Raw genomic sequence first — 14,618 nt, 5'->3', positions numbered from 1 at the left:
TAAAGATTTAGGTCTTAGAGTTGAAATGGTAATACGAGAAAGAAGGGAAACAGTAAGTTTTATTTTCCTTATGTTTTTTTTAAAATGAACAGAATGTTGTTGATGACCAAAATAGTACTGAGAAGAAAGAAAAAAAATAAAACCAGACGACAGATTTTTCCAAGTGGTACAAACACACAGGAACAGCCTATTTTAATGTAATATAAAATACTGCAGTCCCATTTTTTCCACTTCTGGATTGTTGAAATTAACGATCAAATGCTCTGTCAAAACTCCGCTTCTGGCCCCTGCTTCTGAATCTGTTTCTACCAGAGCTACCACGTCGCCCATTCCTGGAGCTTGAGAAGTTTCGCCCATTTCCTCCTCCTCCTCCTCCTCCTCGCTGTGATTCTACTAACTCTGGTAATTCAGTTGCCACACACAATCGCCATTGTTTTGAATCTTCCCATCTTGCCTATTGAAATGAAGTCAGACACAGCAAGTTAAATTCTAGGAATGCAAATACAGGGTATTTCATAATTATTAAATTTGCTCAATTGAAACTGTAAAATTGTGAGCTAATATAGGGGATTCAAATTTCTAACTAAAGTGGACAATACTGGTTTCAAAATTTTAAGCATAGGAGCTACAGCTGAGTATGTCTCAGGTACTACAGAACAGAACTGAAATCCACCTTAGAGCTTTACAGAGCACCCCCAGCAGTAAACCGTCTCCCTACCTTTCAGTTATTAACACCACCACTGTAATTATTACTGATGACAAACCCACACCCTCCCCTCAATTCCCCTCTAATCCAGAACCAAACATGTTCTGGGAGTGAATGAATGCTAGGGCATGTATAGGCATACACTAAGGGAGAAATATCTGAAGTTAAGATTGGAAGTATGGGGAATTTTGGCACAGGAACACTAATTGTGCCAAGCAAAAAGCTGATTTTTTTTTTTTTGAATTCTGAAAAAAAGCTTCAATTTTTTTGAGAATTCTGGCTGAAAAGAACAGGGTGCAGGGAATAGAAAAAAGGTGATGTTCTTCTGTAATAAAATTCACTGCCTACAAAGAGTAAAGATTAATCCAGCAGCAGTAACAAGGGGTGGATTGTTCACACCACCACCCTTCTCAGTGCAAAAGTTTCAAGCTACAGATTTTTGGAGACAGGGGAATACTTTAGGAAAGTAACACTGTACGCTTGTTCTGTTCTTCAGCTCCTGCAAAGCCATCCCTTATGCCTCTAGGGAAGGCAGGATACAGGCTACATAATGTTTTCTGCCTAACCCAGTCCAGTCAGGTTCATCTACAGTCCACTATAACCAGAAATTTCAGCTAACATACCTCTATGTCCTTTTGGTCTGCTGCAGGAATATCAAAGCACACACCCTAAAAAGAAAGAATAATTTTAATGAATACAAGTTTAGGCTTTTAATTGACTGCAACTGGGGGGGAGGGGGGGGCGAAGAGCCTACAGATCTATGTACTAGAAGAGTTTTAAATTTCAAAACATTGGGGTTTTTTTTAAGGGACACTTAAGATAATTAGAAATCTTTGACCACTGAGAGTTTCATTAATACTTCTCAAAACACTGCATGTCCTTAACGTTTTCCTCAGATATACATATTTTCCTTTCCTCTGCATAGCCAGTCACATTTTCTTGCTCGTTAACCATAAGCTTATAACCCTCTCCATCCTGAACTGTGGTCTATTGGCTTCTGCATTACTCGTTTTGTAAATTCTTTCAAATCAGAAGTTTTAATCTATATTAAAAAATGTATACACCAGTAAACTGAATATTTAGGTTCAGACTATGGTGTCTGTGATGGAAACTTCAACATGAATATGAATGAAGTATGCATGGAAATGTCAGTGTGTGAAAGCACCAGAGAAATAACAGCAGAAGGAGGGATAAGAGCATGCAAACATTTGTGCTAACAGCATGCAAATTAAGTCACCAAGATCACAGCACCTCTCTGTTCTATTTCATTGATCAGGGTATATTGAGAAACAATAAATACACCCAGAAAAACACAAAGATGGAGCAAATCAGCAATAATGCCTAACAACTCGCAAAAGCAGGGCATAAGCATTCCTTGCCCTCTGTGCCACCACAAATAATCCCGGACACACTATTTGATCAGTTTCATGTTTGTGAAAATGCATACAAATTCTGAGACAAGAAGAGTGAGGGGAATGACCTTTGTTTAAAGTAACTGTCTCTCAGACATTTTTGCTACAGTTGTTGCAACATGTTAACTTTCTGATCTTTCAGTTTCAGGTACCAGAAACATGAGGGACATGCACTATCAGAATGGACTGTCCTAAGATACCCAGTCCTATGTTTTGTCATTAAGGCACAGTTAGCACAGTTCATACCTTCTACCTGTCCTGCTAACCCTACAGCCACGCTATATACTGCATTATACTACTTCCTCAGCACGTCAGTGGAGCAGAACCCTAAGCCCCTGAGAAGCCTAAGGCCTAATAGAACAGATGGAGGCCCATCCTTCTACCAGTCATGACCTTATGAACAGAGCCTAGAACAGGGAAAAAGACCAACTATCTCCCCCCTGACAATTGCTGAGAAAAGGCTACAATCAGAAGAGCTCAGGAGCAAAAATACAAGAAGAGCTTACCATTTTTCCCTTGAGGAAACACATTCTGTTCACCTTCCTATCGACATCATCCCCCAGCAGTTCTCGCAGTCTCCGCCAAGCATAGCTCATATTGTTTATTTCTTCAGAGCAGCGTAGTATCATTGTAACAAATCCCTAAGGAGTAAGAAATGGGGCATGCTCCCTTCAGTCAGACCAATAAGCTTCAGCACATCTATCTGACAGGAGAAAGCTACTAATTTACAGTTTATAAACAAAGTTTCCAAGTGAATACTGCTACAAGAGCAACTACATTTATAGCCACTATACTCTTGCTTTTAACTAAATTAGTAGTTCCTAGTGGCTTAAGTACAGTTCCCATAAACACAATCATAAGGAGACAATTCTCTATTTAAACAACACAGAGGTGCGTTGGGGTTTTTTTTCAGATTCAAGACAAACATTAAGCCATGCATCCTTACCGCATCAGAGTTCAGCAGAGAGCGCTGTTCAATGGAAGTAGCACCTGAAATATGGGCTAGAGCTGCAGCCAGAGCATTAACTGGTCCCTTTTCTTGTATTAGGAACCGAGCAGATTCTTTGAAATACTCAATAGCAGTCAGAGGAACAGAATCCAGACACCTAAGTAATTAAAGCAAAAAAAAAAAAAAAAGTATACACTGTTATTTACTAGGCTCTGGAATAGAAGAAAAACAGCAGTCCAAGACACTAATAGCGATCAGCAAAAAGAGTTCAGAGAGAGGCAACAAAGAGTGATCCAAGCAGCCCTTCTGAACTAGGAAGATACAACAGGGCTTGAATCACTGAACACACCTGATGGCGTCTTTGCTGGAAGCCTTTATTATATCTGTTGCAGTAGGAACACCAACACGCTTGAATGTAATGCCCTGAAATTTAAAAAGCAAAATACAGATGAAAGTTGCAGATCATAAATAATTCAGTTCTGAAGAAACAGTATTGAACTCCACTGAAACAAGCATTTAAATCTACCATTTTTCTTCTTTTTTGTCTTTTAACTTACGACTTTTGCCGGTGAAAATTATAAGATTAAGCTTACAGGGAAACGGATAACACTTAAAAGCTGCCTATGTAGCTGGTCAGTCTCACTAGGCAGTGACCTTAAACTGAAATAAATAGAAATAATTTTGGCAAAGTCCTACAAATTCTAAATTATTAAATTTAGTCTGAATTACTTGTATTCAAGTACAAGTTACACAGCCTTTCTAAATGTAAGTCTGAGTTTTATGTCTGAGACTAAACCATCTCATTCCAAATGAATACTTAAGTGGCAAGAAACTACCATATGGAACAGTGCACAAAGTGCAAAAATGGATGTAACGGTTCTCAGTAAAGCTACACATAAGCAAATCACTGATCATACAATAAACCAGGGTGAACAGTACACTGAAATTCTGCTAGCCCTTTGTTGTCTCCACAGGTACAATCTTTCTGGCATTGGCTGAAAAAGCATGGGCATGAGAACCTGCAGCACACTCCCCACTCCACAGTATCTGACAGTGCATCCAAACTCTGCAAGGTAACTGAATCGCAACTGGGTGCTTTATAAGCCATATTCTGTAATTGAAATATTGAACAAAACATGAAGATTTTACATGCTACCCTGACACATTACATTTAAGTGCTCACAATTAGAAGAAAACTATACTTTACCGCTTTTTGTTCCACATATCTTAACTGATGTTCTTCCTTTCGCTGATAAAAACAGATACAGATCCCAGTCCGTCCAGCTCGACCTGTGCGTCCAGAACGATGGATATAGGACTCGACATCCTTCAAAATAAATAGCTTTATGACTCATCTGATTTATTGTAATTTAATCAATTCATTGCATTCACATAACTTATCAAAAGCTGCTACAGTTAAGCCTGAACAATACACAATACCTGCATCACAGAATTAATTATTATTTTTTTTCACTAAAGTCAAACGAGTAAGTTATTCCATAACCCTCCAAAAAACATGGTTTGAAAGCCAGAGCACTGATCAAATAAGTCTTGTTTTGGCATCACCACAGAGAATATGAGAAAACATTTTGAGTGTGTGTACCTCTATGACAATCCTGCTCGCCCTCCTGCACACCACCTTAAGCAGGGTTACTGAAATATTAATAGCAAACTCACTGAAATATTATATTTTTCTTTTAAACCCTCTTAACTTTAGCCAATGTTCTCATTGTTGGGGTCTCCTCCTCATATATGCCCCAACTTAGTGAATCATTCTTGCAAGACAAAATAGCTTTTCTTCACTTCCCGCTGTTCCCAGACTTGCAATCACCATTGAAGGGAGAGGCTTTGAGAACAGCCTTAAAAGAATAAGGAGACCATCTTTAAACATACTAGGGACTGATGGACTCTGAAAAAATCCTCTAAGGAACTACTAGGGTATATCAGGACATTTCTTACCTGAAATGCAATGCTGATAAACTCTGTGTGATTAATACCATCACCTGATAGCATATACTACTTGAAAACAAGACTGCAAATTATTAGAAGATGCCCAACATAACCATCTCCTACCTTTGGTGGTGAACTTTGTACAACCAGGTCAACTTCAGGGATATCTAAACCACGGGCAGCTACGTTGGTTGCAACCAGAACTTTAAATGTGCCATTTCTAAAACCTTTCAGTGTAATCTCTCTTTGCTTCTGCGGAATGTCACCATGCAATGACTGACAATCCTGAAAAACAGTAGTAGTATTATAGGACTGTAGCAAAAGCCAAGACAGTGCCTCATTTTATGGTCAGTTTTAGGTACAGGATCTTGGTATTTGACAGACACTGTATGGCAAGATACAGAAGACCTGAATTACCAGAGTTTATATTTTAGGTATCTTACAATATTTACTCAGTACTTCTCATTCATATACCCAAAGACCTTTACCAAAGGTAGGAAGACAGAATCACAGCATGTGTCTTGTGTCCACCTCTAATTACCATGACCTATGAAAACAACTATGCCCTAACTTGCCATCCATCCACACCATCCAAGAAAGGTTTAGCTCTCTCAAAATAGCCATTGACAATTTTCTCAGGCCTTCTTAGTATTCATTTAGACATCTTCTCCAAAATAGTACTGCTTTTTAATCACCCTTAATATATTAATTTCCCCCACTAGCAATTAAAGGATTAAAATAAGTGGTCCTAAAAAAATTAACTACAGCTTCAAAGATATATTTTTTTAAATCCAAACATTCTGAAAGTCCTTCTGTATCACAGTAATAACAAGTATAAAGACCAAACATCCAAAACCTGTTTTTTCCTCCACATTTCACAGCTTGCCTGTAGATGGTTATCATGTTTTCCACACACGAACAGAGAATGATTTGAAAAAAGTACTAATGCAATGCTAGGGTCAGCACAGAATTCAGAATCTCTTTTTCAGAAAGTTTTGGATTAATGTCAGCTGGTAAACAGAACAGGCATATATTCTATTAGCAAGTATTAATATGCTAAACCAGAAACATTAAGAAATTTCTTTCTCTTACTTGCCAAGATCAGACTTCTGCATTGCCTATGCAAGATTTGATATTACTAACACCATCAGTAACAGAGGATAAGGTTCCACACTCAGGTTTAGCTGTTACTGAGGTCATCTAGGAGTGTGCAAGAAACACTCCTGAACACAGTTGTAGCAGGTGTAAAAGCTTCTCCTTTCCCTGGGAACATAACAGTATACTACTTTCTAGACATAACCCATCTCCTCAATGAAAACACACAGAGAAAAAGTAGTTACTGTGATACCAGCACCAGCCAACGTCACCACACATCTTGAACACTGGACCACCACATCAACAAGTTAATTTTCCACCAGTGCTAGAACGTGCCATACCACAGATCTCAGGAATACACTAGAGGTCATACACAAGAGACAGCAGATCGAATTCTTCCTGTGGAGAACTCTTGAACAATGAGAACTCTTTAAGAAAAAAATCCTTTATAGCCCAGCACCTGTTAGGGCAGCCTTGTCCTGAAGACTACATATAATGCTGTAAACTTTCAACCAATTGTTGGGGGTTTTTAAAGGTTCTCTTTGGCGGTTTTGAAACTGTCTGACCACCTGCAAAAGCCTGTCTTACCCACTTCAAAAGTATCTCTTTAAAACTTATTCAGCATAGTACTGATATCAACATAGGGTTGATACATCTCTGGACAGGTTTTGTTACTTAATACAGATGACAAAAATACCTGTTTGATTGAAGCATTCAGTGCCAGTTCATTTGCGTCCTTTTTGGTCTCACAAAAGACAATGGTCCTCCCGTGGCTGCCACTGTAGACCTGAATGACATCTCCAATAACTGCAGCTCTCTGAGACCAGTGACACTCTATTGCCAAATGCTATGGAAAAGAATTCCAGTGTTTAGCTTACATAAAAACACAAGATTCTTTTTTAATACATTTGAAACTGTAAAATCCAGAAACACTGAAGAGTTACACAGTTTCCTGATGGGCAAAATATGCTAACTCACATTCCTGGAATCTGCAAAAAACCATAAGGCTCCTATGTTCACCACAATTAGCCTAACATTAAGCAAATAATTACAGCAAGAGGGGAAAAAAAGTTCACAATCTAGAAATCACTTTTTCAAAGCAAGGGAAAAAAATCCAGGAGATGTTATACCATTTCTCTGGAGGACAGTCAGGGGTACAAGATTTTGTCACAATTCTATCAACTAAGGCTTCATATGTCAGATAAAGTGAAAATAATAAATACAGTGTTAAAAGCTTTTTTCAAGCACAAGATTAACATTCTTTCAATCCTACTGATACAACTATGATGTGTCAACTGAGCTGTCAAAGTAACCGCTAAGCAGTACATAAGGAGAAACAATACCTTATTTTATCAAGTGAAGATAATCAATTCGGGCTTCTAGCATATACGTGTTGTGTTCCTGGCTATGGCACTTACTGCATAGCAAGCAAAGGCCTAGTGAGGTGAGATACCACAGGAAGTTTGAAAACATCTGTGTACAGAACAGCCAAAGTCCATTGTGATGTCTGTGGTGATTTAAATGTGTCAGGCTGGTGTTGAAGTGTGCCTTTTGCTTTCAACTTGGATAAATTCAGATACCGTTTTTCTCTGAAAACCAGCAAAACTAACTGGTAACTGAATCCTCAGTCTACCCAAGATTATCTATATGCTTACCAGATGCTATGAGAAGAAAGGCAGATCCTAAACCTAAAAAGTTTGACAAGCTGTAATGTGCCTTAGGATTAAAAAAATAATTCTCAGAACAAACTTTCAAAATCATTCTGATAATGTACCTTAGGATGGGATGACCATTTGTAGCATAAAGAAAAAGGAAAAAGGCCTGAACGCGTTCCACATTAGATAAATTACTCACTTCTACTGTTGTAGCAGCCTTCTGAGTTCTTTTCCCAATAAGGTCAATCTGTTCATATTTTGACTTCATGTATTTCTTAGCCACATCATACACCCAATGCGGGCAAGTTGCAGAAAACAGTAGCGTCTGGGGATTGTCTTCAGAATCTTCAAACACATAATAATGTTTCAAAAACTTCACGGTTTATCTTACATAGGTATAAGAGTCAATTATATGGGTCATTAAAAATATGTGGTCAAATATCAATATATAAAATAAAGGCGGCAATTCTGCTTCTTAAAGTTATGCAGTATCAACATCTGGAGAAAAAAACACTCTCAAAAGCCTAAATATTTTCAAGATTAGGAAAAAAGTTACTATGACTAGAAATCCACTCTGTTTTCAAGCAATGAAAAGGGTAAAAAGCTTCTAATTCCTTTTAACTGCAAGAAGTCCAAGTACAACTTGTAGATAGGTCTCAAAGTTATTTACAGATCCCTCAAGTACTGGATTTTAAGCTCTGCAAAGTTTCTATGACTGATTCCCACTTTCATGTCTCCTCATGTACTGCATTCACAGTACGTTTCGTACAAAACAAAGCTACCTTGCAACTTGCAGAAAATTATACCTGAACTTTAGCAGACTAAAGTATTACTAATATTTCCTACTATTTGTTTAAATTTTGAGATTACCCTTCTTGTATGCAACTCGTAATATGTCTTCCACTTGCTCAGCAAATCCCATGTCCAGCATCTGGTCAACTTCATCAAGTACAACATGTTTCACCTTGGTAAGGTCCAGCTTGCCATTCTGAAGATGGTCTTTGATTCGACCAGGTGTCCCAACCAAAATGTCAATACCACTTCTCATGAGATCAACTGATAAATAGAAAAGAGCAGAAAAGGAGTTAGTGAACTAGGAATCACTGTCTGCTTTAGAAACACACGGTAGCTACGTAACAACGAAACAGCTTCTTAAACCATACTAAGTGCTCTCCTTACAAATGTAAGTGAAAAAAAATGAACAGGAGAAGAAAACTTGGGGGAGAAAAAAACACCCCAAAACTGGTAAGGTAGAAGTTCTACTGCTCTTCCTGAAGGAAAAGATTTCCCATCTGCCTTCCCTCTCCCGATGGTTTAAAGTGGCAAAGAGGTTCTTTTAACATACTTCGGAAATAGTTAGCTCTTCCCAAATTGTCTACCTTAATAGGAAACTTTAAAAAACCCTGTATTTATTCGACTATCCAATTACTGAAATCACCTCCTTCCTGACATTCTGCAGGGGAAAAAAAAAAAAAAAAGCCATCCTTAACGTCTCAAGACAGATTACGATGAAAAAGCTTACTCTCATTCCTGCTCTCATTTGCCTTGTTTACAATCAAGATGGTAAAACGTGCTGTCACAATAAAGAAATTCTTCTCCACTTTACAAATCCTCTAGATCAACACTCACAGCTCTAAGACTCAGAAAATATAAATGTTTACAAAAGCTGAAACCCAAATACAGTATAATCTCTTTCACTGTGTTTTAAGGTACATGAGTAAACAAGGAACACCAAGGATATAATTGACTGCTATGGTTATTTCACCCCTTAAGAAGATATATTCTGAGCTATTGAATTCCCCATGATACTCTCCAGTTCCTGAGTTAATAAGTGAGTGTTTGGAAGGACTAAACTGCAATTCTCAAATATGTCAGTCAATCAATATTTCAATTATTAGTGATAAGTGTCACTTACTTTGTCCATTATACGGAGTTCCTCCATAAAAACAAGCTACTGTTAGCTTTCTTGTGATGTCCTTGAAATCTTTGGCAACCTGATTTGCCAGTTCTCTTGTTGGACAAAGAACTAGTACCTAGACAGAATGACAAACAGATGTTCTCTCAGCACGGCTTCTGCCAAGAAACCACTAGACTTCTAATTGTTAGTTTACGTCTGACCATTTCTGTAATTTAAAAAAAAAACCAAACCTTGTTTAAATAGCTATCTAAGCAAAGATTAGAGAAACACACTGCTTAAATCTCTTGTAACATCATTAATCTCCTTCAGCCCATGCTCTTTTAGGACAGGCTAACCTCTTTTTTAATGAGATAGATGGGAGGTACTTAAATCTTACTTAACCGTAGCTCCTGAACAGATCTGCTACAAGTTTTCTTCTACATGCACACATGCTGTTTGAGTGCAAGACCGAAGGATCTGGGTTACAAAAGGTTTTTACACATGCTTGGTAATGCTTCACAGTCCTGCAAGAAGGTGTAAGAAAGAGCCATCAACTCTCTCTCAAGCTTCCCTGTGACTCAGGGAAACATATGTTCAATCTGCAAAGCTGGCGTTCAGTGTGGTTCTGGAGCCTGTGCTGATATCCTCACAGAAGCAATCAAGGAACTGTCCTCTCTTCCAATATATAGGCTTCATCCAGGTGTTTTAAATGATTTAGTTTAACTTGTGATCACAGTATTGCTTTCAAATACGGCATCAGTGGCTTGACAGAAGGAACCTTAAAATCTTTATCCTGTTACTTCTTTCAACGTTGAAAGACATTACAAAAAAGATAGTAGTAGTGTACTATGATAGAGTGAGGTCTGAAGTCTTTAAGACTTGTGATTCCCTCAAAGAAAGCTCTCCCTTCTCTGCAAGACTATACCACATCTAGAGCCAGCATTCTTAGTTGGACAGCCAACGTGATGGGCAGATGCAAATAAAACAGCTAGTACTAGTTTTGGAATGAATTTCAGGTAATCTATAAGATGGGTGACAAGATGAAATAAACTGACAAGGAAAAAATTCCACTATTAATGGGGATACAATAAGCTTTGGCCTATCTAGTTTTGGAGGGCATCACAAAAATTTGATGAAAAAACATACATGATATTCCCTAGCAGAATGAATCTGCATCCTCTGGAGCAGAAGCTTCAAGTATCTGTTGGTGGTTCTAGTGAAAGCTAAGTCTATTTTTAAAACTTCCCACCATTTACATGCTTAAATAGATATGTTTAAGTAGACAGCTTTTATCAATCAGAAAAAGTCACTGATCTGTTACTCATCTGGGAGAAAAACAAGTATCCAGTAACCACTGGACCTGAACAGCTAAGGTGATTGAACAAAACTAAAAAGGAACACATTGAACACCTGTAGTTTCAGTCTCCCTGTAAGCAGAGAAAGGAATTGACAAGTGGACAGTGTTATTGTACTCTTTACTCTTGATCAGAGGGTATGAGGCTGCACAATGCAGGTAAAGCCCAATGAACACAGCTTTCAAATAACCTTTAATGTGAGTTAGCTTATCCCAGCACAGACCTGAAGAACTTTTCCAGCGGGTTAAAAATCTGAATCGCTTGGACATGAGACAAAGCAAAATCAGCATTCCAAGCACAGTTACCTTTGGTGAACGGCCTCTTCGTCTTTCCTGTGAGTCTCCCTGAAGCTTTTCAATTAAGGGAATAGCAAAAGAGAACGTTTTCCCTGTTCCAGTTCGTGCTTGAGCAATTACATCTTTGCCAGAATATACTGGGTCGAAGGTCTTCACTTGCACGGGAAACAGGTATGTCACTCCTCGAGCTGTAACAATTTCAACAGACTTCCTTAATACAATCATTTTACAAGTGTTCTTTCATACTCTTCAGAGAAAGTTATCCCAAGCAGAACTTCCATCAACTCCGAAGTAAATCAGAATGATATTACGACCTTCATTGTTTTATTTAATCATGGAGTTCATCTGTAAAGAGTGCCCTGGGACTGTCCATTTCATTCTTCCACTTCATACCACCAGACATAGTGCTAGCTGGGACAGACGAAGTTACTAGCCTTTAATTAAAGCCTTTAAGTACTGTGACTTTATTTATGTAATACTCCCCACCTATCTATGAAAATCTCTTCCTTTCAAATAAAATGTATGTCAAACCCACTTTTCTCTTAATTCATACTAAGTCATGCCAAACTAATGCCACAGACACTAGATATATCTGGGTTTCCTCTACTCACACTGAAGTAATTTTTAATTGAAAAATTCTTGCACACAATTTTTTTTATGCTTATGTCATTTAAAATTCTACTGTAAAGGCTGAACTGGACAATACTGCAAACAGAAGTCTGTTCAAATACATATTTAGAGTATGCAATCAATATGCCTTCTGTATAGCATCTGTACTTGCATATGCACAAGCAGAGCACATCGCAAAGCTCATTGATTATGTTGAGCATAAAAACACATGACAGATCATTTACTTTCTGTGGTCACATCATGCCAAGAAATTTACCTTGAAGAAGCTGAACGGTCCCTTTGGAAATAGAAAAATTGGAGAAAGCACCTTCTTTCTGTTCTTCAGTCATCTCCTGTTAGGTGGACAATAAACATTCCATGTTAATATCATATGACCATCAGAAAATTCAAGGTAATAGCATAGGCTCTGGTGTCATACTCAAGGGTCAAATTTTGAGTGACAGTATCACAGCTGCAGCTAAAGAGCCTTCTTTGTTTTTCTTACTATCATATTTCAAAGTTAGACAAAAGTGATCTGTAATTTAAGTTAAGACTGTTTCATATCTAATGTCCTAACATTGTAAATGCAAAACCCCCAAATTAAAATTCTGAAAGCTCTTACATTAAATTCATCTTAAATTAAATTCTATTTTAAATAATTACCAATGGCCTAACATACTATGTTGTGCCATGTAAGAACCTGGCTTGATACCTAGCCTATTTCCTACTTCCCAATTAATACAGCACAGTGATTTAGAGGTACAGAAATCAATCCCCAAAAGAATAACATTACAAGGTAAAGCATCAAATGCATGTACTTTGTAATGTATCAATTCCATATATGTCTTTACAGCACAGTGATTAAAATGCTACGCGTGAGGAAAGAATGCTAACCCTGGAAACCCTGGATGTTTTTGTGATGCATCAATTGGAACTAGAAACAAAACCAAGCAACAGTAGAACATAAAAGTGTAAAGACTTTTCAAAACAAATCCTAGGTACAAGATATGTTTCCCTTCAAAAAAAAAAAAAGGTGGTTCATGTCAAGCAATTTTAAAGGAACTCCAACCAAATAGAACTAGACAAAAACTTTCTTACAGAAAGGTTTAAAAAGACACACAAAACTGTTACAACACAGCATTTTATTACATTAAGGACCATCTTATTGCATTAACAACTACTACTTAATAAGATGATACATAAAAGCATATTAATACATTAACTTTTCTTCTTCCACTAATTAAGGCCAAATAATTCTTATTTCACTAGCAAAGTACTCATAATACCAACAAGAAGTCAATTACAATCGTATCTAATGATGCTGAATCATATTAAAACACCATCTCACTGCAGCTTGTCCACCTGCCAACAGCTACCACTGTACCGGACTGTTGAAGTGAGAAAACCATGGTGCGCTGACCTAGAACTTCAGGACTTTCGTAATCTAAAATTTTTGCAAATAACTGACAGAAGGGACAGTTTAAGTAGCTTTAAACTCTGGAAGTTTACAGCAGTCTTTCCGCTGACTGGCAGGGAGAAAAAAAAAAAAAGGATAACCTGCTCTAAATTTAACCTTGTTGCAACACCGGAGCTGAAAGCTAAACACATCACTAACTAAATCAATTATTACTTTTACCTGCTCTTGCTCGCTGTCACCATCACCACTTGACGTTTCACTAGAATTACTGTGCCGTTTTTTATGGGCAGATTTAACCTTTAAAGAAGACAGTCTCGTGTTCTCCGGGCTTTCTTCTCTCGTATCACCGTTCTGTTTAGCCGCACTCCTCGATTTCTTGACTTTCGGGGAATCGGCCTCATCCTCCGACTGCTCGCTTTCATCCATCTGAGGCCTCTTCCTCCGAGATTTGTCATGGCGTTTAGATTTCTTCTCTTTTTTCTCCTTCTGGTAAGGCACAAAGCAACGCGGGGTAAATGAAAATACACGCACGCCACCCAGCCGACACGAAACGGAGAAGACGCTGCAGAGCTGTTAAAAGGAGCAGCCTACTGATGGGCGGGGGGGCTCGTCCTAAAGCGACGGACCGTCCCCGCCGGCCGCAGGTGCCGCCAGGAGGCATCTCCCCGGCCACGACACCCGGGCCTTCGTTCCCGCGACTCCTTTCGCCACAACGCGCACCCGAGGCCGCTCCCCGGGCCGCTGCGCCATGCGGGCGGCCGCACAGCTGCCCCGGCAGGGCTCCACGCCAGGCAGGGCCGCGCCCCAGCCCCGCAGGCCCCGCCGCCCTCCCGGGACGCGCTGCAGCCGCCGCGCACGTGGCCGCCCGCCCGGCCCGGCCCGGCCTGCCCCGCGGCCGCGCAGACCCACCCCCGGCTCACGCCACCGGGGGGACACGGCACGAGGCGAGATCCGCCGGCCGCGACACCCAGCGTGCCGGCGAGGCGGCGCGGCCAGGCCGTAGCCGGCCGCAGAAGGCCCCAGAGCCCTCCCCGGTACCTTGCGCCGCCGGCGGCTGGTTTCCAGCGCCGACTCCGTCTCCATCGGGCACTCCGAATCCGACTCGGCCCCGCTGCTGGCACTGAACCGGGTAGCTTCGGGCATCTCCGCTGGCCGGCACCCGCTCCGCGCCACGCTGCTGCCGCCGCCAGCCGCCGTGTGACAGAAACAGCCCCCGCCCCTGCCCCGGCAACGCGGGGCGGGGCCGCGCCGCCCGGCAGCCAATAGCGTGCCGCTCG

At 39.9% G+C, this 14,618-nt stretch overlaps 1 protein-coding gene across 1 annotated transcript; it reads right to left on the bottom strand.

Annotated features, from left to right (window-relative positions):
- Positions 1–41: 41 nt before the first annotated feature.
- LOC101912383 (nucleolar RNA helicase 2) lies at positions 42–14,555 on the bottom strand. The gene is made up of 15 exons (XM_055807940.1): positions 14,380–14,555; positions 13,561–13,827; positions 12,202–12,277; positions 11,325–11,503; positions 9,683–9,800; positions 8,638–8,823; positions 7,967–8,112; positions 6,810–6,959; positions 5,141–5,302; positions 4,275–4,394; positions 3,417–3,490; positions 3,065–3,224; positions 2,625–2,759; positions 1,330–1,374; positions 42–454 (listed from the first exon to the last, which is right to left on the bottom strand). The coding sequence occupies exons 1-15, from the start codon at positions 14,482–14,484 to the stop codon at positions 248–250; spliced, it is 2,130 nt and encodes a 709-aa protein (XP_055663915.1). The 5' UTR covers positions 14,485–14,555; the 3' UTR covers positions 42–247.
- Positions 14,556–14,618: the final 63 nt, after the last annotated feature.

The sequence above is a fragment of the Falco peregrinus genome, chromosome 1, assembly GCF_023634155.1.
Source record: "Falco peregrinus isolate bFalPer1 chromosome 1, bFalPer1.pri, whole genome shotgun sequence".
Taxonomy (NCBI): Eukaryota; Metazoa; Chordata; class Aves; order Falconiformes; family Falconidae; genus Falco; species Falco peregrinus.
Note: the sequence above shows the minus strand (reverse complement) of the source record. Positions and strands in the feature narration are given on the sequence as shown.

Coding starts and splice junctions, on each gene's coding strand:
- LOC101912383 (XM_055807940.1), bottom strand. CDS start 14,484: ATGCCCGAAGCTACCCGGTTCAGTGCCAGCAGCGGGGCCGAGTCGGAT. Junction 13,828..14,379: donor CCAGCCGCCGGCGGCGCAAG/GTACCGGGGAGG, acceptor GTGCCTTACCAG/AAGGAGAAAAAAGAGAAGAA. Junction 3,225..3,416: donor TCCAGCAAAGACGCCATCAG/GTGTGTTCAGTG, acceptor TTAATTACTTAG/GTGTCTGGATTCTGTTCCTC.